General features: G+C 47.6%; 2 protein-coding genes across 3 annotated transcripts; both read left to right on the top strand.

Annotated features, from left to right (window-relative positions):
- The first annotated feature begins 1846 nt into the window (after window positions 1-1846).
- LOC126370026 (protein toll-like) lies at window positions 1847-8434 on the top strand. The gene is made up of 10 exons (XM_050014652.1): window positions 1847-2289; window positions 3177-3798; window positions 3875-4177; window positions 4254-4438; window positions 4544-4686; window positions 5375-5509; window positions 5641-5808; window positions 5877-6481; window positions 7159-7300; window positions 7370-8434. Exons 1-10 carry the CDS (start codon window positions 2094-2096, stop codon window positions 7871-7873), a joined length of 3003 nt encoding a protein of 1000 aa, XP_049870609.1. The 5' UTR covers window positions 1847-2093; the 3' UTR covers window positions 7874-8434.
- A 2347-nt stretch (window positions 8435-10781) lies between these two features.
- LOC126370027 (protein toll-like) lies at window positions 10782-19291 on the top strand. 2 transcript variants are annotated; one of them, XM_050014654.1, is made up of 11 exons: window positions 10782-11206; window positions 11313-11347; window positions 13958-14579; window positions 14656-14958; window positions 15033-15217; window positions 15298-15440; window positions 15665-15805; window positions 16418-16585; window positions 16654-17258; window positions 18249-18390; window positions 18477-19291. In XM_050014654.1, the coding sequence occupies exons 1-11, from the start codon at window positions 11199-11201 to the stop codon at window positions 18981-18983; spliced, it is 2859 nt and encodes a 952-aa protein (XP_049870611.1). In that variant the 5' UTR covers window positions 10782-11198; the 3' UTR covers window positions 18984-19291. The 2 variants fall into 2 exon arrangements, with proteins under 2 accessions (XP_049870611.1, XP_049870610.1); XM_050014653.1 differs by lacking the exon at window positions 10782-11206 and having other exon boundaries at window positions 11221-11397.
- The last annotated feature ends 4081 nt before the right edge of the window (window positions 19292-23372 follow it).

Raw genomic sequence — 23372 nt, 5'->3', positions numbered from 1 at the left:
TATTTTGTTTTTGTTACTGTTCATCTCCGAGATGTCCAATCACCATTGCGCCCACGGAATAAAAGACGAGGTTGGAAGGGCCAAGTGAGCGCGAAACGGGCGCCGACAAGTATGAGCAAATAGTGAATACTTCAACTTTGCACTCCACTCGTCTGCAAACTTTACGACGCACGGAGCACCGCAAACATATATTATAAGGCCGTCTTGTGTATTACTAAATTATTATAACCTGCAGGATAATAAGTCAAATATCGACTTCGACGTATTCGATTCTTATTTCAGGAAAGCAAAAAAAACACTTTTGTATGCAGTGTCGTACCATAAGTAATGATAAAATTACAACCTATCAAAATATACATTGCCGGTAAAGTGGCTATAGAATTTGAGAAGCAGTAGCTAGAGCTATCGTAATCTGTTTGCTGGAGTAGTAGGAGTAGGAGTAGAAGAGCGTGGGGTTGAACCGGCGACAGCGGTTGTCATACAAAATTCACGTTAGGGCCTTTCCATCCTCTTTCTTCTATTATTATTATTTGTTTTTTTATTTCTATTCCATGATTGCACCAGTTGTGCCTTTAAACAATCCCGCGCTTGCGCAGTGTGCACCTCACCGCACACGTCGTCCGTCACCACGCGTGTCGCTGCCTGCGTCGATAACTTGACACACAGGTGCCAAGTAAGAAGGTATTATTGTTTAACACGGCGGTGGCGGCGCTGAGGACTGGGAGGGCCCGCTACTGACAGCGAACGTTTGGGAATCTATTTTAGTACCAAATAAAAAGAAGTTTATTCTAATACAAAAACTAATCATCAAGTAAGATGCACATTAAGATAAGTTGCGGTTGAAAAGGAGGAAGAGTCAACCCTGAACAAAGAGGGTCGCCAGTGTCGCCCGCTGCGCTGGACACGGACAATTAGGGGGGGACGAAGCAAGTACGGTATGAGCAGCACAGCATTTAAAACTTATACCTACATTTATTTTGACAGACGAGTGACAGACCAACAGTCTTACCAAGTGGTGGTAATGAAGCTTACGATAGAGCCAGGAAGTAATACCCAAGTAGGTAGCTACTTACGCTTAGGATGTTGTTAAGCTGAATACTTTCTCTAAACACTGACCACCTTACAAATAAAAAATAAACCAGACCGTGGGTTTAAGTATTTGACAGCCAAGTAAAGTCGAATTGTATGATAATTGGATTCAATTTTGACGGACATGATACAAATACAAATATAATGAAATATTTACAAAAGTCTCTTAACTAGGTACAAGGTACCTGCAGTTCCCATACCGTACCCTGACCTACTCGTAAAATTAGTAGAGCCAATTAATGTCTGGAAATATCCTTTTCGTTGTTTTCTTAGAACGACCTTCAATACGATAAATATGAGGAACATGATAAAAACATTAACATGAATATAAATATTAACATAACATAACGCGTAATGACCGATGCTGGCGGACATGAACCTCAATGTCATGGCCGCGCGGCCTGCTCGCGCGCACCCACACCGCTGTCTGTAAAACTGCGGTAATTCTTTCATTTTATTTTAAATAGATAATAGGTAGGTTTTGCCTACTTTACTTAATTACTGGATGAAAATAACTATGTACCTATTTAAAATGTGTTATGCTAATCATACCATACAAGTACAAGTGGACTAAGGGATCCTGTCGTTACTAACTTGATGGATAGATAATGTATACGCTGTGAGTTGGTAATGGTAACCAGTAGAGTTTGCGATAAGTATTAAGTTGAGTAACACACCGTGACAAGGAACCGGCTACGCGCTGTATGCGCACACACATACACAAATATACGCGCGCGCGTCGATGATGTTCCGACAGCATGAGGAAAACCCAGTCCCGCGGCCCGCGCTCCTCGCACCACACGTCCTCGTGTCTCCGGCCGCCTCTACCTGACAAACGAGTGCCAAATACGCTAACATCGCGCACATAGTTTTAATATGTTACCCGAGTGCAACTTCGTTGTGGTTCTGTGTACGAATGACAAACGAAAGTGAGACTGATTGGGTGAGCGTGTGTCATCGTGTGTATTTGTGTGAGCGAGTGTAATGTAGCAGCCGTGGGGAGTATGGTCGGTATGCGGCGGCGCGGCGCGGCGGAGGCGCGGCGGGAGCGGCTGCTGCTGCCGCTGCTGCTGCTGCTGCTGCTGCCGCTGCCGGCGGCACGAGCAGCCTGCCCCGTCTGTCCGCCGCCGCCCGCGCGCTGTAATTACATGGCATCAGCTACGGGAGAGTGTTTCTACAGCATCGACAACACCACAAAAGGTCAATTTACTTCTACATGCGACGAGTTCACTGGTGTTTAGAGTGAGTGGGATAACATCCTTCTTGGTATCTCTCGGCAGACTCTGGGTTACCTTGTCTCCACGGTATGCTAGACACAGTTTGGATTTTTCCAAACGCCTTTACTCTGAGATTCAACACAACTCTCCAGGACACCATTAGACCCGTAGGACTTGGTCTTCTTGCTCGTACTAAGTACTCACGGTAATGCCATAGAAATACCAATTTGAACCATTTAAATATCCACTTATACCTCTTATTTATACTTATTTATATAATTTTGAAAAGGTTCAAATGTGCAATAAAGTTTATTCATGTAAATAATATTAAATTGTAGTTAAATATTACGAAAAAGTCAAATAACCTAACTTAAAATTACTTAACCTAGAACCAACTCCGTGTCAACCTGGCCCAAAAGTGCCCATGGCACTAGCAGCGTTACTGCGCTGGATTGCCACGGACAAGCTTTGAGCCAAGTAAGACCCGGAGCGGGGGGCAAATTGGTGTTTCAGTGGTAATAGTGTGAGTACTCAGTTCATCTTGCTATAGATGTACCTCTGACTCGCCCAATTGGGAATATAGTCGTGGATTTTTTATTCCAGTAATTAGACATTGCCTCAAATGGCATTAATTACTTGGCCTCACAAATGGAAGCGCTGAGTGCTCTCACCCGGTACAAACACTTAAGACCTGAGGATACCCATTTGGGCGCGAACTTCCGCTGAGGGCGTCGACTGAGAGGATTAAATTTGAAGAAGAACCGTAGTGCGCCGATAGCGATAAGTGCTGAATGAGGGATATTGTCGATTCTGAATTTTCAAAATCTTCAGCTTCATCTAATGACAACTTTAATGTATCCTTTTCCGCAGGTGACAATTTTGTGATCAGTACCTCGGAGAGCTACATTGGAGTGACGTGTATACCAGGAATGTCCCTGGACAGCCCATCCTTGCCGCGCTTCCAGCAACGGCTCGTGGTGAGCAAAGCTGTGTTGGACAAGTGCGCGCCACCGGGCATCGCGTACGCGGCGCTGCTGGCGTGGCTCAACGTAACCGTACTGGACACGCTGCAGTTGACGAGGCTGCCGGCCGCCACGTTGCGCGCTGACCACCTGGAGGGACTCTCTAAGCTGGAGAAGCTGGACATGCTGGCGGCCGACGTGGGCCGGCCCGCGGCCGCGCACGCCGCCTTGCTGCGCGCCACGCCTGCGCTCACACAGCTGCGCGTGTCCGGCGTGCGCCTGGCGGCCGCCGCGCTGCAGCAGCTGCCGTCCTCCCTCAGCTCGCTCCGGCTGCAGGAGGCGGGGCTAACCGCGCTGCCGGGCGCCACGCTGGGCGCGCTGCCGCGGCTGCGCCTGCTGGAACTGGAGGACCGCGCGCTGCGCCAGCCGCCCGAGCTGCGTGCCGCGCCGGCGCTGCGCCAGCTCGTACTCACCGCGCTCAACATGCAAGGCACGCTGCTACCGGGGGCGCTGGACCAGGTCACGCTTAAGTGAGTATCCTCCTCGACAGACGCCGCCGCCACACCCTCGTGAACGTTGAGTAACACCGGCTGGTGCACGTTGCAGGCTGGGGCCGGGCGCGCGGCTGGCGGGCGAGTGCCGACTACGGCAGCTGACGCTGATCAGCGACAGCGTGAGCGCGGTCCCCTCCGCGTGGCTGGCGAACTGCTCCCGGCTGAATAATCTGACTCTGAGATTGCGGAACTTGACCGCGCTCACGGGCAGAGAGTTCTCAAACCTAACCGAACTCCAACGCTTGACTCTGAGCGGAAGTCCGCAGCTACAAGATCTTCCGCAGGGACTGTTCGACGACATGCGAAACCTGACCGTGCTTAATCTCTCCAACAACAGTATTACTCGACTACCAAGGTATAAATCGCTAAAAAAAAACCTTGTTCTGATATAAATAAAAGTGGAAACAGTGACTGATGTGGTGTGTATTCAGCAACATCTTCTCGCGGCTGCGGCGGCTGCGGGTGCTGGATCTGTCGCACAACGCGCTAGCGGCGCAGTCCGAGGAGGCGCTGTCTCCGCTGTCGGCTCTGGAGACCACGCTGCAGTCGCTGGTGCTGTCGCACAACCCGCTCGGAGACCTATGCGCGCCCACCTCCTCCATCATTGGCGGGGAACGTCAGTACTCATCCCTTTATCATTCATCATTTCAGAATTCTCATCAGTGAAACATTATTTTTATTTTTCGGAACACTGATTTTGTAAGTTTGAATTCCTTCGCAGAGTGGTCATGGCTCCCTCGGTTTAATTCGTTAAGAACCCTGCAGCTAGCTGCGACGGGCGCGGAGCGGCTGTGCCCCGACTGGCGCCGCATGCTCAGGCTGGAGCACCTCGACTTGAGCAATAACAGCCTCACCGAACTGCAGGTTTGACAATCTTAATCTGAAATTAAAAACTTGTATTGTCAGAACTAATAATTAGTAGCTGTGGTAGCCCAGTTGTTAGAACACTTGCCTCTCACTTTGAGGCCGCTGGTTCGAATCCAGCATGGGCCTAAACCCATGATTGTCGAATTTGTTTTCGAATTCATATTTGGATCATAAATGATTATCAGGTGCTCAGCGGTGAAGGAAAACATCGTGAGGAAACCCACATTCCCGAGAAATGCATTTTCGGAGGTATGTGACCTAATCTGTATTGGGCTGGTTTTCCCTACTCGGGTTGGAATGTCAGACAGGCAGTCGTTTCTGTAAAAAACCGAACCTGTCAAATCAAAATTAATCAATTTGTTGTGCAGTGCCCATTTCTATCTTTCCCTTTACGCTTCTCCGTCCTTCATACGGTACGAACGAAGAGCGGTATATTAGCTGATAGAGACTTAAGGATTTAATGATCCGACACTTCCACAAACCCGCAATACTGCTCTTGCCAGAAGAAACTCAGACACATCATACCATTCCACACCACAGCTGATTGACAAGGCAACATCTGTGCCTGTTTGAAGATCAAAAGCCACGGGTGAATGATATTACCAGATCATGCAATATCATTAATATATGATTATGTACAGTGACACTAAAAAATAAACAAACATATTTATATTAAATATTTCAGTGGAGTGACATGCAGTGGACGCGGTCGAACACGACGCGCGTGGTACTCACCGGCAACCCGCTGCGTTACATACTGCTGACGCAGCCGCAGTACGAGCGATCCAATAGGTCCGCGCCGCTTGCAGATACGCCGCAGGTATGTACTAACAAACCGACCAAAAAGACATTCATATTGAAATAGGGGATGGATAACGGCACCTGCTATTAGTTATCGGTGTGGTACGCGTCCAATGCCAATGCACTTTCACCGCGACGTTGTTGTTGCAGGTGAAGTTTGAATTAAAGGGAGCCAGGCTGCGCTGCGACTGCACGATGTACTGGTTCGCGCGCGCGCGCCAGGAGAAGCTGCTGCCCGTCTCGTTCAACGCGCTGGAGTGCGCCGCGCCGCGCGACAACGGCACCGTGGCCATCGACGACTTCGGCGTCGACAACATGGTTTGTGCGCTTTCTTTGGCGACCGCCCCCTCCGCCCGGCGCCTACAGCTCGCCCTCGGCCTGTGCAGGTGTGCGGCGTGAGAGCAGGCTGCCCGCGGCCGTGCTCGTGCTGGTGGCGCCCGCGGGACGGGCGCACGGTGCTGCAGTGCTCGGGCCGCGGGCTGCGCGCGCTGCCGCCCGTGTCGTGCGCCGGCGCCGGCTCGCTCGAGCTGGAGCTGCGCGCCGACAACAACAGCATCTCGTCGCTGCCGGCGGCGCTGCCCGCGTGCCTGCGCCACGTGGACCTGCGCGGCAACCTGCTGAGCACGGCGCCCGCGGCGCAGGCCGCCGCGCTGCTGGGCGCCGACCGCACGCTGCGCCTGGCCGGCAACCCGCTGCAGTGCCGCTGCGGGGCGCCGCTGCTGGCCAGCCTCGCGGCGCACCTGCCGCAGCTGCGGGACGCGGCCGCGGTGCGCTGCGCCGACGGCAGCAGCCTGGCCGCGGCGGCCCGCGACGCGTGCGCCCTCTCGCGGGCGCTGCTGTGGAGCGCTGCGGGCGCCGTGCTGGCGCTGCTGGGCGCCGCGGCCGCCGCCACGCTGCTGCGGCGCCACGTGCGCCTGCGCCTCAAGGCCGCGCTGCTGGCGCGAGGACTCTGCCTGCGCTGGGCCGCGCCCGTAGACGACCTACACTGCACGTTAGTTATTCTACTCAATAATATGTTTTTTTTTTGTTTTGGAGATCAAAAGCATTCACTTACTGACTAATTATTAAACTAGTAACACAAAGCCAATTATAGATCCCCACAAATAGTGACAACACAGAAGTAATAGGTGAGACAAAAAAAAAACAAAGAAAACAGATAGACACACGCATCGCTTACAGTCGAAGCCTCAGCACTAAGTATATAAAACAAACTAATTTTAAAACTAAGTACAGTACAAAATTTTTAATGTTTTTGCTATTACAAAGTCCTTGGAGGTGCGTAGGATAAATCCTAGAGATTTATACGCCTTGGTAGTAATTATTTCTATATGCTTTTCGAATAGTAATTCGGAGTCATGATAAACATCCAGATCACGAATTACAGAGTCACGTTGCAGACAATATTCCTTCAAGCGACCCAAGTCACGCTGCAAGGCTTCGGCATCAGCATAGCAAGTTATTCGTGCATATACTTTCATGTCATCTGCAAAACACAAGAGTTGAGACGACTTAAGACAGAGATTGATGTCATTCACAAAAACAATGAATAACAGGGGGCCCAAAAGCAATCCCTGAGGAACCCCACTAGGTATTGACAGCCACCCGGAAATATAATTATTGACGGGGTTACCATAAGGAAGAGAATATAAAGTGTTTCTGCGATCACAGATATGACGCGTTCCTGTCGTACTCGCACCTGGACAGCGAGGTGGCGGACGCCATCGTGCGGGAGCTGGAGTCCGGAGCGCGGCCGCTGCGGCTCTGCGTGCACCACCGCGACTGGCGCGTCGGGGACTGGATACACGCGCAGGTACGAGCACCCCGCCCCCGCCCCCGCCCAGCGACCCCCGCAGCCTTTAACCGCCCCGCCTGCCCACAGATCGCGGAGTCGGTGGCGCGGTCGCGCCGCACGGTGATCCTGTTGTCGGAAAACTTCGTGCAGTCGTCGTGGGCGCGAGCCGAGTTCCGCGAGGCGTACGCGCGCGCCCTCAGCGACGTGAGCGCGCGCCTCATCGTGGTGCTGCTGGGCGCCGCGCCGCCGCCCGGCCTCGACCCCGAGCTGCAGCACTACATCGCCCACAACACCTACGTGCGCTGGGGCGAGCCCGCCTTCTGGGAGAAGCTGCGCCTCGCCCTACCGCCCGGCAAGCGTTCCAATGCCGCTGCTGCGAAGGCATCCGCCGCCCCCACTACGGCCCCCGCCACCCCCGCTACGACCGCCGCCGCCCCTGCCCAGCATCGGCCGCCCCCCGCGTCGCAAGTGGCGCGCTCGGCGCCGCCCCCCACCACGCTTGCGCCATCGACGCCGATCGTCAAATTTGCAAAGATTCACTTCCCCGCTTCACTGAAACCGCCAAAGAACGAAACTTCCGCTTGCGCCTGAACCACCTGCGGCACTTTGTGGAAACCTCGTCCCTGGCACCTCAGCGCCGGCGCAACGCGGAACATAAAGGCCGTAGACACACACCGCGAACGACCCTTAAAGAAGATTAACAAATTGTTGACAATCCTATGTGAGATGGTTGGATGTAATTCCTGAAGTACTTATTGGAAAAAAAGTATTGTTAGATCGACATAACCTATATTCTAGCCGGATTGTATAAGCCACCATACCGGCCGTATCGGTTAGTCGTTTTCAGGACCATTTTGTAATGCGGCTGGTCAGCAATTAGCCGGATTGAATAGTACGACACGAGTGAATGAAACCCAGTCGGAATGTATTCAGCGCTTTATGATGTTCGACACGGCCAGCCGTAATGCAGCTGGTCAATGGTTCCCATTTTTAACACTAGCGACGCTGTCGGACATTACTAAAAACAACAAGAATACAGAAAATGCGTCACTGAAATATGAAGTTAACAGTGCCTTAAATATATTGCTAGTTAGGTACTACTAGGAGGTACCTACTTGCCATTTTTCTTATTAAAATTGGTTTTTAATGAAACACTGTTTTATTTTGTTTATTATGGTCAGCTAAATTACCCTCATCATCACTAATTTAAGAGCCACACTCTTGTCGGTATAGTATTCTCCATGGTACTTTTTAGGAAAAAACTGTAACGACTCCTACCAGGCTGCTTCTTCTTATCCCTTTGACCTGAAGGACTTAAAATTACTACAAAAGTAATGTACCTATCTATGGAATGGAACTACAGAAGTACACTGAAGGAAGGCCTCCACAGCAAGGTAAATGTAATCAGGTATAAGTAACATGGCAGCAAGCAAACAGTTTATTGCCCAAGTCAAATTACTAACACACTTGATCTCGCTCTGGGTAAATACCTTACTTATTGGTTTATTCCTTTAGATTATTTCATAATACTTTTTTTGTTTACATCCTTCTGATCATTATTTATGTTTCTGTCCGACCCGTTAGGAAATGTAAGCATGAATTTATGTATGTATGTATTCTAAATAATCTTTTTTTATTTTAGGCGATAAATCTTTGACTTTGACATTTGCAAGTAGTCCTAATAACCACTGCATCCTGAATTGTAATTAAGAGCCACCAATAACAAAAAAGACTTCTGTGACATGGATCCCTAATGTTCTCTCAGGTATGTAAGTACATTAAAAATATGAATGCAAATCTGTCTACCTATGACTTACATTATAACAGCCTCCTTGGTCTAATGGTTCTCTAATACTGTGAGATCAAATATTCGAATCAGACGAAAGAACGTCGGCATCCAATTTCAAATTTCGAACATATATACTAAACTGATGAAAATAACAATAACGGCCCGCACGCAGCCTTCATGAATCAAGTCTAAACTGTGTTCGAGGGGGGTCGAGGTAATCCAAGATCAGACGCTGGTGGGGGGCGGAGAGTTGCCGTTCTATACGTAGTATTATTCCTTATTCTATGCCCGGTACGTCCGGGTCCCTATCTGAATTGAGTCACCCCCTCATTCCGGCCCACCATATTGTAGAATATTTCAAGAGGGTATAAGATGGGTATAAATATGTATACGTATAAACAAATGTTATACTTAATGTAGTTTTCATTGCGAGGATTTAGGTGCATTTCTATTTCTACATTATAACACTGGCTGGCGTGTGAAGGTGTGTGTTTAAATTATTCGTAAAATTAATATACATAACGTTCCATTCTCGGAATAATAACTGTTCATATGGTTTGCGGAGTTGATAAAAAAATTGATGGTGTGAGTGGGTATGTGTGTGTATGTGTGTGTGAGGTTGTTGTTGAATATATCAGAAAGATAAAAGAGGTGAACCGGTGTCGGTTAGAATACTGATCGACTTTATGCGTATGAGCGTGAAACTGAGCGTCGCCGGACGTCGAAGAGAAAGCCGACAAGGACTGAGAAAGTAGGAGCGAGCACGACTGCCTGCCTCTATCAAACCGGGCCAACAGGTCACATACCTCCGAAACGCATTCCCCGGGAACGATTTTTTTTTATTTATTTTAAACTTATACAAACTTATAAACTAAAAACAATAAAATACATCCTTTCCTTCACCGCTGAGTACATAATACCTAATAATTTATGACACCAACACGAATTCGAACACAAATCCCGAAATCATTGGTTTAGGCTCGTGCTGCAATTATATTAAGTCCTCTGAAAACTAAACTCAACTTTAAGAACTAAGTTAAATTAGCTTGAAATCATCAGGTAGCGGTGGCAATGCTGTCATTGAGCGGTATTATTCAGTATATCGGGAATTTACTCGTCTGTCATCACGCCGAGCGTATCGCACAAGTCGTCTGTGGGACCGTATCGTGTTTGACTCATTTGTAAGCAAGTTGGCGGCGTGCCGCTGCATGGTTCATGGGTACTATTTATCTTATGACCCCGAGATTACAGATTTTATGGTCTAGTGGTTAGAGCGTTCGTATCTGACATACTAAAAAGAAATAAACACAAAATCGCTAAGGACTTTTTCTAAAAAAATCATCTAAACCGTGTTGTAAATACCTATACATTAAATTATGTAGGTAGTATAAGGTCGTTCCCTCAAATTAAGATGTTAGGGTCGATAAAATACAATTAAATAGTACAAATACATTACACCCATTGCGACTAAATTCCATCTTGTCACGGCCGCGCCGCATCGCTTAGGGACAACATGCGCCGCGGACACTTTTTTTACAGAGATTGGTAGTCTACTTGTTATATACGACGTCAATGCGTTAACAGGATAATTTTATCAAGATTGACAAAGCAAATATAAGTGGTAAGTCCAGTTACGTCAATATAAACATTGTCCACGTGGTTGCGTAAGTCATCGGTAAGTGCGCAGCGTCGCGACAGTTTAACTAGATGGGAAAACAGACAGTCCGAGCTAGGACGCAGCAAGGTCTGCCTGCACCGGTACCAGCGGGCCGCGCGAGTGACACCATGCGACACGAGCGCACACGCGCTGTACGCGCACACACACGCGTGCGCGCGCGCCGATGCTCCGACAACATGAGGAAAACCCAGTCCCGCGGCCCGCGCTTGTCGCTCCACACGTCGCTTGTGTCTACGTGTTTACGATAAACGAGTTCCACAAACGCTGACAGCTTCCATATAGTGCTTATCTGTTACCCGAGTACTAAGTACTCATTCCGAACTGCAACACCCGTTGGGGTGCAGGGTACGAAATGGCAAACGAAAGTGAGACGGATTGAGTGAGTGTGTGTCATCGTGGATGTTGACGCGAGCGGGTGTGATGTAGCAGGAGGGCGGAGTGTGGTCGGCATGAGGCGGCGCGGCGCGGCGGCGGCGCTGCGGGCGCGGCAGCTGCTGCCGGCGGCGCAGCTGCTGATGCTGCTGCTGCCGGCGGCGCTCGCGGCCTGCCCCGCGTGTCCGCCGCCGCCCGCCCGCTGCCACTACAACGACAAAGCCAGGTCCGACGTCAACGACCAGTGTTATTTCGACATCGACAACACCACTAAAGGTCAATCTCCATCTTCTCTCACAGTACGAAAGTCGATCGTAAACAAAGCACTCAGTCGCTAACTAGCTCCACAGTATTGTTTACGTTGAATGAGTCATTGAATTCGTCGAGTTATAGTGGCATGGTTCCCGTGTCCCGTGCACATCCCATCTGTCGGACGTATTATGTGTAGGCACAATTTGGCTTCAGATGCCAAGTATTTTTTTAATTTGTGTAATTATTACTCTATCTCACTGAACGGTATCTCAGTGGAGACTGCTATAATGATTGTATGTGACCTTCACACCTTCTGGATTACACGTACTGCCTCAGTAGTAACGTTAATACTTCAATGCCGCCTCACATCAAACAAAATAATATTAAGTCCACTGGCAAAATTTCTAAGGCCTTTTTCTATGAACGAGATTCAACATTTTCGTTTAAATATTACACAAAATGAATATGAGGAAGTCCACATTCCCGTGAAATGCGGTCCGGACGTATGTGTCTTAATCCGTATTGGACTGGTTTTCCCTGCGCACTCGCTTATGTAAACAACCGGACCTGTCAAATGTTTAGGTCAGATAAGTCGACCCCAACACGGGATAACGCTTGAGGGCACAAACTATATGTATAGGAAAATAAAAGTATTATCCTTCCTTCTTAATTTACTTTTAAACAATTGGTCGCAGCTACGGCCAATTAGCTCGCAATGACCTCAGTTGTCCAGTGGTTGAGCGGTGGGCTCACGATCCGGAGGTCCTGGGTTCGATTCCCGGTGGGGACATATCACAAAAAATATTTTGTGGTCTTTAGTTTGGTTAGGACATTACAAGCTGATCACCTGATTATCCGAAAGTAAGATGATCCATGCTTCGGGAGGCACGTTAAACCGTTGGTCCCGGTTACTACTTACTGATGTAAGTATAAGTAGTTGTTACGTGAGCTATGTCAGATGCCTTTGGCGGCTCAATAGTAACCCTGACACCAGGGTTGATGAGGTTGGTACTCCACCTCACAACCGCCGGCGTGGTCGACGTTTACCCTCATTCAACGCTTACCGCTATCGACCTACAAGGGTCAATAAAATCATTCAAATATAATGGTCTCAGACGATCCTCTGATCTGAGGATCGCGCCCTTATGGGCACTCTCAAAGTTCAAAGTGATTTTTGTGTGTTCAGTGTGTCTCAGACCTGTTGTTTTAAATTTTGTATCAAGTGCGAACCCTCAGCGCTCCCCATTTGTCCGGCCAAATAGATAATGCCATCTGCGGCAAATCTACAATAAATCACGTCAAAAAAAAGTATGCAGGTCATGAAGGTTGCTGATATCGTCGACTGGTTTAGATTCTTACAACAAAATATATTTCTACTTTTTATTTGACAAATATTGTCAAATAAAAAATTTGACAAATATTGTCAAATAAAAAGTAGAAATATAATCAACTGTATATCGATATTTTTTCAGGGTTAAAATTATTTATCTAATCGATATTGATTATTCTAGAATTATATACCTATAGATTTTAACGATTATAATCTAATACTTATGAGACATCATCGATTATATCGATACAATCGACTAGAACAGACAGATATCGAATAAAATCGTCTGGAATCGACTGAATTCGTCAAAATCGCCGGAAATCAAATGTAATAGCATAGAATGGATTAAAATCATCAGATTTAGACAAAGTAAATGGAATCGACTGAAATCGACAAGACTCGCGTAAAATCGTCAATAATCGAATAAACGACTCAATTCGGCCAAAAGCTAAAAAAATAATTAAATGTCATTTAAGAAATGTACTGTGTTGGAGTTCCATGAATAAATAAATAAATAAAGCAACAGAATACGGACAAAATCGTCTGGATATCACAGATACTGACACAATTCGACAGGAATCGAATAAAGTCGTCTAGAATGGTTTGTTTATTTATTTATTTTATATTTGGGAGACCAACAGCTCTTAACAACTATAGCAAAAAGAAAATCATACTTAAAAACTATTATTGTATTCGATTAAAACTAGTATTGATTAATATCGATTAAAATACCTACCTATTTTTATTAAAAAACTAAATCCAGACTACGAAAAAACACGCTCTAAAAACATTCCTCTTATCTTGATATTCTTTTGAATAGTGATGTCCAATCTCTCCAATGAGTTTGCTTACCACGGCATACGACCACGGCTATCTCCAAACTGGCCCCCTGGTGAATTACTATCTTAGAATATGCACCAATCAAAACCAAACTCACCGCTGAAAACCGTATCAAAATCGGACTTGTAGTTTTGGAGATAAATAGCAACATACGTTTGCACACGTTGCAGTTATTACAGTCGCGGGTAAAAATGATTATTGCAATACAATTTATAGTTTCTGCGAGTGTCTGTGCGGAAGATGTTGAAGAGAATAATTAAAAAAAGAAGTAGGTAATATAATAACAACATATTATACCATCACGCCCATATCCCCAAAGGATTAGGCAGAGTCGAGAGTATAATACACCCACTCCAGAAACAAAACTATGTAGGTATGCTTCATAAAATTTAACATTGCTAGCATGTTCCGCAGATGACAACTTCGTGATCAGCTCCTCGCAGAGATACGTCAATGTGCAATGTGTACCGGGAATGTCCCTGGACAGTGCGTCCCTGCCGCGCTTTCACCAGCGGCTCGTGGTGAGCACGGTGGCGCTGCATAGGTGCGCGCCGCCGGGCGTCGCGTACGCGGCGCTGCTGGCGCGGCTCAACGTGACCGTACTGGACACGCTGCAGCTGACCGGGCTGCCGGCCGCCACGTTGCGCGCTGACCACCTGGAGGGACTCTCTAAGCTGGAGAAGCTGGACATGCTGGCGGCCGACGTGGGCCGGCCCGCGGCCGCGCACGCCGCCTTGCTGCGCGCCACGCCTGCGCTCACACAGCTGCGCGTGTCCGGCGTGCGCCTGGCGGCCGCCGCGCTGCAGCAGCTGCCGTCCTCCCTCAGCTCGCTCCGGCTGCAGGAGGCGGGGCTAACCGCGCTGCCGGGCGCCACGCTGGGCGCGCTGCCGCGGCTGCGCCTGCTGGAACTGGAGGACCGCGCGCTGCGCCAGCCGCCCGAGCTGCGTGCCGCGCCGGCGCTGCGCCAGCTCGTACTCACCGCGCTCAACATGCAAGGCACGCTGCTACCGGGGGCGCTGGACCAGGTCACGCTTAAGTGAGTATCCTCCTCGACAGACGCCGCCGCCACACCCTCGTGAACGTTGAGTAACACCGGCTGGTGCATGTTGCAGGCTGGGGCCGGGCGCGCGGCTGGCGGGCGAGTGCCGACTACGGCAGCTGACGCTGATCAGCGACAGCGTGAGCGCGGTCCCCTCCGCGTGGCTGGCGAACTGCTCTCGGCTGAATAATCTGACTCTGAGATTGCGGAACTTGACCGCGCTCACGGGCAGAGAGTTCTCAAACCTAACCGAACTCCAACGCTTGACTCTGAGCGGAAGTCCGCAGCTACAAGATCTTCCGCAGGGACTGTTCGACGACACGCGAAACCTGACCGTGCTTAATCTCTCCAACAACAGTATTACTCGACTACCAAGGTATAAATCGCTAAAAAAACCTTGTTCTGATATAAATAAAAGTGGAAACAGTGACTGATGTGGTGTGTATTCAGCAACATCTTCTCGCGGCTGCGGCGGCTGCGGGTGCTGGATCTGTCGCACAACGCGCTAGCGGCGCAGTCCGAGGAGGCGCTGTCTCCGCTGTCGGCTCTGGAGACCACGCTGCAGTCGCTGGTGCTGTCGCACAACCCGCTCGGAGACCTATGCGCGCCCACCTCCACCATCATCAGTGGAGACCGTCAGTACCCACCAAAACCCAAATTAACTAACAAAAACACTCTTGGAAAATTGGTTAAGTAAGTATGAATCGATTTCCAGAGTGGTCGTGGCTGCCTTCGTTGTCGTCGCTGCAGACGCTGCGGCTGGTGTCGACGGGCGCGGCCCGGCTGTGTCCGGCCTGGCGGCTGCTGCGGGCGCTGCGGACGCTCGACCTGCGCGATAATGCGCTGCACACGCTGCGGGTGCGCACCACCTGCCTACTGTCACAACTAATCAAAGCAGGATTCCCTAGACTAGTTGCGCTTGTTTACCAAATTCGATCACGAGATAAAGCAATTTCGGATGCGATATCCCGTTTGCTTATTGATTTTAAGCTTCTCTTCACTTCACGACTTCAACTTTAATTCTGAAGTTACCAGTGTCAGTTAGACAAGGACTTAAAAACATTTATATCGAAATGTTTCAGTGGAACGACTTGCAATGGCCAGCTTCTAAACAGGTTGATTCCACGCGCGTGCTCCTGACCGGCACCACGCTGCGATACATACAGCTGCAGCGCGCACAATACGACAGCCTCCACGAGACCGCGTCCGGGGGCACGCCGCGAGTATGTACACATCTCCACCAACTGATCTAACTTGCGCTTCAAATTATACGGACCCTAAAGGACAAGGACAAGGATCAAACATTATTAGAAGCACATACCGTAACCGTAATAGCCGTATTTATAAGTGTATCAGTTGTAACGGTGAAGAAATAATAGTCCGCGAGGATAAGATGATGTCAACGAGCAGCGTGAGTATGGCGCGGAATCAGCTGATGGACTGGTGGCCCACGTGACCGAACTAGTTTTTATAGAATTAACATACCTACCCCCCCTACCCGCGTCTCTGGTGCCTGCGCGCTGTATAGACAGGCTACCCTCTGACACATGTGTTTATTAAAAAATAATGAAAGAGTTACAAAGCCATCAAATTATTCACGCCTATGCTCTCCATCAGGGTGGGCAGAAAAGTAATTAAAATTTTACAATTAGCATTTAGGACACAAGCATTTTAAGTTTTTAGTTACAGTTTATCACGAATACATTCATTACAGGGTAGGCAGAGCAAGAAAAACAATAAATTATTTAAATCAATTCGTGTCGCTAACAATAAGCATGAAATCGGTTGCGGCACGTGCCAGTTACAGTTCAATGCATATTTAATTATTGTTGCAGGTGAAGTTTGAATTAAAGGGAGCCAGGCTGCGCTGCGACTGCACGATGTACTGGTTCGCGCGCGCGCGCCAGGAGAAGCTGCTGCCCGTCTCGTTCAACGCGCTGGAGTGCGCCGCGCCGCGCGACAACGGCACCGTGGCCATCGACGACTTCGGCGTCGACAACATGGTTTGTGCGCTTTCTTTGGCGACCGCCCCCTCCGCCCGGCGCCTACAGCTCGCCCTCGGCCTGTGCAGGTGTGCGGCGTGAGAGCAGGCTGCCCGCGGCCGTGCTCGTGCTGGTGGCGCCCGCGGGACGGGCGCACGGTGCTGCAGTGCTCGGGCCGCGGGCTGCGCGCGCTGCCGCCCGTGTCGTGCGCCGGCGCCGGCTCGCTCGAGCTGGAGCTGCGCGCCGACAACAACAGCATCTCGTCGCTGCCGGCGGCGCTGCCCGCGTGCCTGCGCCACGTGGACCTGCGCGGCAACCTGCTGAGCACGGCGCCCGCGGCGCAGGCCGCCGCGCTGCTGGGCGCCGACCGCACGCTGCGCCTGGCCGGCAACCCGCTGCAGTGCCGCTGCGGGGCGCCGCTGCTGGCCAGCCTCGCGGCGCACCTGCCGCAGCTGCGGGACGCGGCCGCGGTGCGCTGCGCCGACGGCAGCAGCCTGGCCGCGGCGGCCCGCGACGCGTGCGCCCTCTCGCGGGCGCTGCTGTGGAGCGCTGCGGGCGCCGTGCTGGCGCTGCTGGGCGCCGCGGCCGCCGCCACGCTGCTGCGGCGCCACGTGCGCCTGCGCCTCAAGGCCGCGCTGCTGGCGCGAGGACTCTGCCTGCGCTGGGCCGCGCCCGTAGACGACCTACACTGCACGTTAGTGTTGCACCTCAAAACTATTCCTGTACATATTTATTAACATACTTGTATTACGGTACACGCTATCATTAGCTCTCGACTGTATTTCCAATTGAAGTCGTTAAAAGTTTTAATGTCGTGTTCCTATCCTGTAACCACCTGGTCATCATCAGACGCTGAATACCAACCAGCTAGGGCCAGAGTGCTCATCGAGACTAATTAAACAAACCCAAACTCGAGGGACTTGCGTCATTTTCATTTGTCGAGTTCCTATGACCACCTGGTCATCATCAGGCTCTGGAACCTTTAATCATTATCTAAGAACCTTCTCGCTAATTAGCGATCAAACGAAAAACTGCATTTAAATCGGACCATCTGTTCTGGATTTACGATACGTAGACAAAGAGATGGAACATGTTACACCCCTCTCTGCGTTGCGTCGTCGCAAACAAGATTTGACTTTGCCTTTGAAAAAATATACTTACCAACATAACAAACGCAACACTCGCACGCACAATACAGCTCGCAAGGAGGGGGTGTACAATACTATACATCTCTGTCTACCCCTTTGGGGATACAAGAGTGAGGGTAGGTATGTTTTGTTATTAAACATAAACAAGCAAATAGTTGACTATCCTAAATGGTAAAATAGACTGCCCAACTTTGTTAGAGAATATTAATATCCCATCAAAAACATAAATGTGATATGAGAGCCAAGTTCAATGGTCAGTCCTGAAATTTATTTATAAGAACATAAAATATAATTTCTTCCTATAACTTAAGATACTAGTTGTTAAGTGCAATAAAGTATATTATATTAGTAATATAATATATTCTAGGCTGAAGTCCGACTTGGCTAGTTTTTATATGGTTCGATGGCTAATTTCTACCAGCAATCCAAATTTTCGGAATAATAAAATAAGAACCGACAAGTTCTTGTCGCCGTACAAAACTCAGCGCCTTCTTGTAAGAAGTTCAGCAAATCTTAAGAGACGGTACGGATTACAGATACGACGCGTTTCTGTCGTACTCGCACCTGGACAGCGAGGTGGCGGACGCCATCGTGCGGGAGCTGGAGTCCGGAGCGCGGCCGCTGCGGCTCTGCGTGCACCACCGCGACTGGCGCGTCGGGGACTGGATACACGCGCAGGTACGAGCACCCCGCCCCCGCCCCCGCCCCCGCCCCCGCCCCCGCCCAGCGACCCCGCAGCCTCTAACCGCCTCGCCTGCCCACAGATCGCGGAGTCGGTGGCGCGGTCGCGCCGCACGGTGATCCTGCTGTCGGAGAACTTCGCGCAGTCGTCGTGGGCGCGAGCCGAGTTCCGCGAGGCGTACGCGCGCGCCCTCAGCGACGTGAGCGCGCGCCTCATCGTGGTGCTGCTGGGCGCCGCGCCGCCGCCCGGCCTCGACCCCGAGCTGCAGCACTACATCGCCCACAACACCTACGTGCGCTGGGGCGAGCCCGCCTTCTGGGAGAAGCTGCGCCTCGCGCTGCCGCCCGGCAAGCGTTCCAATGCCGCTGCTGCGAAGGCATCCGGCGCCCCCACTACGGCCCCCGCCACCCCCAATACGGCCCCCGCCGCCCGCGCCCCGCGCCGGCCGCCCCCCGCTCCGCTGCACATGACACGCTCGAGACCACCCCCCGCCGCGCCGGCGCCGCCAACGCCTGTCATTAAGTTCTCGCAGATAGAGTTCCCCGCGCCGCTGAAACCGCCGAAGAACGAAACGTCCGCTTGCGCTTGAACAGCCCGCGGCACCTCGGTGGAACCTCAGCCCACGCCGGCCGCGCTGCAGAGCCGGCGCTGGCGCAGCGCGGGACATACTCGCACCACGCGCGCGGGCCCGCTGCGGGCGCCGGCTGCGGACACGCGGCCGGAGTTGACGCTTTTGACGTTGACGTTGTCTACATAAAGTAACTTGGAAGGTAGCGGAATTAAGTTACCATGTTAAACATTATGTTAATGACCGTTTTTCTAGGAAAAGGAAATCATTATGGAAACATCACACATACTTTATTATTATACGTAGAATAAAATGGTCAAAGAGAATGACTTTTATTGTGGTTCTTTCACGTTGCGGGCTGTCCGTTTGTGGAAATCTCTACCTGAGACTGGCAGGAGGGCTCCTTCTCTGGACTGCAGGAAAACGCTCTCTTGCCCAAGAGTGAAGGCGTTTTCCTGCAGGCATAACTTGGAAGTGGTTTTCTTATTCTCCTTATATGTATTATATTGTATGGGCTATTTGTATGTATGTTGTTGTTGAACAGCTATAAAAGGCAAGATTTTCTCAAATTATATAAACTGTACAAACATACATAGCAACACGCCTGTATCCCCGAAGGGGTAGGCAGAGAATAGGAGGATATAAAACTTATATTATTATAAATAATAATATATTATATAAAATATAACTAAGTAAATACTTTTATTATACCATACTTTTTTCCCAAATTCTTTGATTGAAGAAAAAGAAACTCATAAAGTGTTGTAACGGCTACCGTTTTTAGGGTTCCGAAGCCAAATGGCAAAAATCTGAAATCTTATAGATTCGTGGTGTCTGTCTACCCGTCCGTATGTCACAGTCACTTTTATCGGGAATTATTAAAACTTTACTGTTAAACTTGGCAAGTAGATGTATTATGTGAGCGCGCGTTAAGATTTTTATACAAAAATATAAAAAAATATAATGGGGCTTCCCCATATTTAGAACTGAAACTAATTTGTTTTCATCAAACGCATACATGTGGGTAGGTCTTTAAAATGATATTTTTTCTAATTTTGACACACTTTCAAAGTGGTACAAGGTGTCCTCCGAGTTTGGACTTGTTTAATAAGTCTTGATGAGCACTATAGCCAAGTGGCTGTTGATGGTTGGTATTTAGGATCTGATAATGACCAGGTGGCAATCTGTATGGAAATGGAACCCTCGGCGTGCGGGTCAGACTCGCACTTGACCGGCTTCTTATTTACTACCCAATGGACGTAATTGCTCCTAGAATGCCGTCAGGAACTAACAAAAATTTACATTGAAAATACTTAAGAAAACTACTACTTAAAAACAACACAAGTGTACAATATAATAACACTAAACATTAATATTTACAAAGTAATCTAGCTAATATTTAATAAGTTGAATAATAATAGCGTTTTGTGGGTAGTCGTCCTACATGTTACAATCGAACTGCCGCACCGCCGATCAGATGTTCGTCACAAAGATTCGACCGTTCGATCGAAGTGAACGCATCTCATCAAATCAGCGTATTTTAGCTCCATTTGTTATATTGTGCAGTGATAACCCCAGTAATAGGGTAAGTGTTGCAAATACTATTTTCATTAGTAATAAGTATCAATTCAGTGTAGTACTTGCATTAAAACATTTAAACTCTATTGATAGTGCACTCACTCACACTCTGCACTCTGTGTTGTACTTGCATTTGAATCACTGACACACTTTTCATAATCATCCTATAAATGTACTTCCACGCTTTGTTTTTTCTTTTATGCTGATGTCATAATTATATTTGCTAAACAACAATCAGCAAGAAAACACAGTCGAACATAAACAATATACATGCAGAGACTTTTCTGTTCGTATACTGAATCCAATTTTGACATTATTTCTTGAGCAGTTTCACAGTTTTCAATCAATGTAATTTGTTTGACTTCCCTCGAAGAGGTTATGATGAACATTGCTATGCCATCATTTTTTAACCATTCTTTTGGGTTTGGTTCTGGTTTAGGTGTAGAAATATCGATTCCATTTGCTTTCAATGGGCATTTTATCTGGAATTTCCATTGCCGAAAGTTATTTCCGTCGAATTTTTCGACATCCAAAGATCACGACATTTACATTTTGAGGTTAACAACATGCCGTTTTCTGACAAAACTATATGACTTTTTCTTTGCCGTTTCTCCTGTTCTCCTGGGTCCATAACCAGATAAAAAGCTTCTAATGGCTTTTTCATAAAAAAACTAGAGAATTCTTCTTATTTTTTTTTTATATACACTTTCCGTTCCACTTAATAAATGCAACAATATAAAACAATATTAAAATACACTACGCAATATTCTAGAATACCAACAATTATAAATATAATTATAATGACGATATGAAGATTGTTAAGGCAATACGCAATCCAACAGATGCACAGCTCTTGCAAGATGACTTGCTCAGGCTAGATAACTATTGTAAATTCTATAAACTGGACCTTAATGTTTCAAAATGTTTTTACATTAACTTTACCCGTAAGCGAGACACTATAAATTATGTCTACCAAATTGACGACCAATCTCTCAATAATATTAAGTCGAGTCGGGATCTACGAGTAGTGCATGATGATAAATTGGTTTTTGATCGTCATATCCATAGCATCGTCGATAGGGCATATAAAGCTTTAGGGTTCATTATTCGTGCTGGAAAGTGCTTCAAAAGTATGAAAACGCTGAAAATACTTTACTGTGCGTATGTTCGAACTCACTTGGAGTATGCATCCGAGGTGTGGAACCCGTGTTATAACAAATACTCATCGGATATTGAACGGATTCAGAGGAGGTTTATGCGGTTCCTCGCCTTTAAGTTTAACTAAAAAAAAGTTTAACTAAAATTAAGTATGTACATTATATAATATCGGATATCCGCTCTCATTATTGTATAATATGTATTTTGATTTGTCAAACTTTTTAATTGGCTCTATAAGTATGTAATCTTAAGTTGTTAATTTTGTAGTTTTATGCTGTAAAGTTTGCAAAAAATTATAAAATAAAATAAAATAAAAACTTGCCCAAGCAAGACTACCTTCTACGTTGTGCGAAATTACATTTATTACCTTTGTCTATGCGGAGGGATATGGCGGACATTTGTCTCTTAATGAAGATAGCCCAAGGCTTAATTGATAGTCCACAGCTCCTCGGCAGGATTATGCTTGCAATTCCTAGTCGTAGGCTTAGGAATCCTTCATTGCTTCACATCCCTCGCTATCATACGAACTTTAGAAAGAACAGCTTTTTACTGAGATGTTCCATATTATTTAATAGGCTTGATCATAACTTGAATTTGGGCCTATTTGCTGGCAGCATTCTAGGTGCTAAAAAGCACTTGTTAGAGTTCCTCTATTGTTAAGATATTTCTATTTTTAAGGTTTTTTCCATATGGTCTTAGAAACGTAATGTAAATTGTGTTTTCTTTCAATCTGTGGAAGCTTGTTAATGGCTTTTAGATATTAAGTTAGTATGTACTTAACTTTGTAAATTTAGCTGTAAGCTCCCCAAATAAAATAAAATAAAAATAATAATAAAAATAAAAATAGGGCACATTAGGAGTAGGGCACACCTCAATCTTCCTTACATTTCAGTCTGTCGTGCTCTTTACGGGACACCCTGTATATGAAAACATTATGTATGTACGTAAAAACTTATCTCTCCTTCCGAGAAACTGTGAAAGGCATACTTACAATACAAGAAATAAACATAAAATTGCTATTCAAAATTCTAGATTAAGTAAATTAAATTCATATTTTTTGATAATATTTTAAATTTGTCAGAAAATAAATTTAAAGCTCACGTGAAGCTTACTTTATGTAAAAAAGCTTATTATAAGATTAATGACTACCTAAATGATAAAAATGTCTGGTATTGAATGTGTTCCTCTAGTTATTAAATAACTTGTAATGTATATCCTCATTGGTTTTTAAAAGATGTGTTGCTGTTGCAGTTTCTTGTCATTTCTTCTCCTCAGCCATAACACCTTGCGAAATGACGTAAATTCAAAAATGTTACATTGACCTTCAACAAGTTTATCCATGATAATTACGTTGAATAAATGATTGATTTGATTTGATTTATTGAGTACTTGGGGTATGGTACCAAGTACTTGGGGGATGGTACCAAGTACTTGGGGTTTAATACCAAGTACTTGGGGTATGGTACCAAATACTTGGGGTATGGTACCAAATACTTGGGGTATGGTACCAAGCACTTGGGGTATGGTACCAAGTACTTGGGGTTTGGTACCAAGTACTTGGGGTATGGTACCAAGTACTTGGGGTATGGTACCAAGTACTTGGGGTATAGTACCAAGTACTTGGGGTTTGGTACCAAGTACTTGGGGTATGGTATCAAGTACTTGGGGTATGGT

The sequence above is a fragment of the Pectinophora gossypiella genome, chromosome 10 (assembly GCF_024362695.1).
Source record: "Pectinophora gossypiella chromosome 10, ilPecGoss1.1, whole genome shotgun sequence".
NCBI lineage: Eukaryota > Metazoa > Arthropoda > Insecta > Lepidoptera > Gelechiidae > Pectinophora > Pectinophora gossypiella.
This window is presented reverse-complemented; position numbering and strand designations above follow the sequence as displayed.

Coding starts and splice junctions, on each gene's coding strand:
- LOC126370027 (XM_050014653.1), top strand. CDS start 11,265: ATGCTGCTGCTGCCGGCGGCGCTCGCGGCCTGCCCCGCGTGTCCGCCG. Junction 16,586..16,653: donor ACTTCGGCGTCGACAACATG/GTTTGTGCGCTT, acceptor CGGCCTGTGCAG/GTGTGCGGCGTGAGAGCAGG. Junction 17,259..18,248: donor GTAGACGACCTACACTGCAC/GTTAGTGTTGCA, acceptor TACGGATTACAG/ATACGACGCGTTTCTGTCGT.
- LOC126370026 (XM_050014652.1), top strand. CDS start 2,094: ATGGTCGGTATGCGGCGGCGCGGCGCGGCGGAGGCGCGGCGGGAGCGG. Junction 4,178..4,253: donor AGTATTACTCGACTACCAAG/GTATAAATCGCT, acceptor GTGTGTATTCAG/CAACATCTTCTCGCGGCTGC. Junction 4,687..5,374: donor ACAGCCTCACCGAACTGCAG/GTTTGACAATCT, acceptor TAAATATTTCAG/TGGAGTGACATGCAGTGGAC.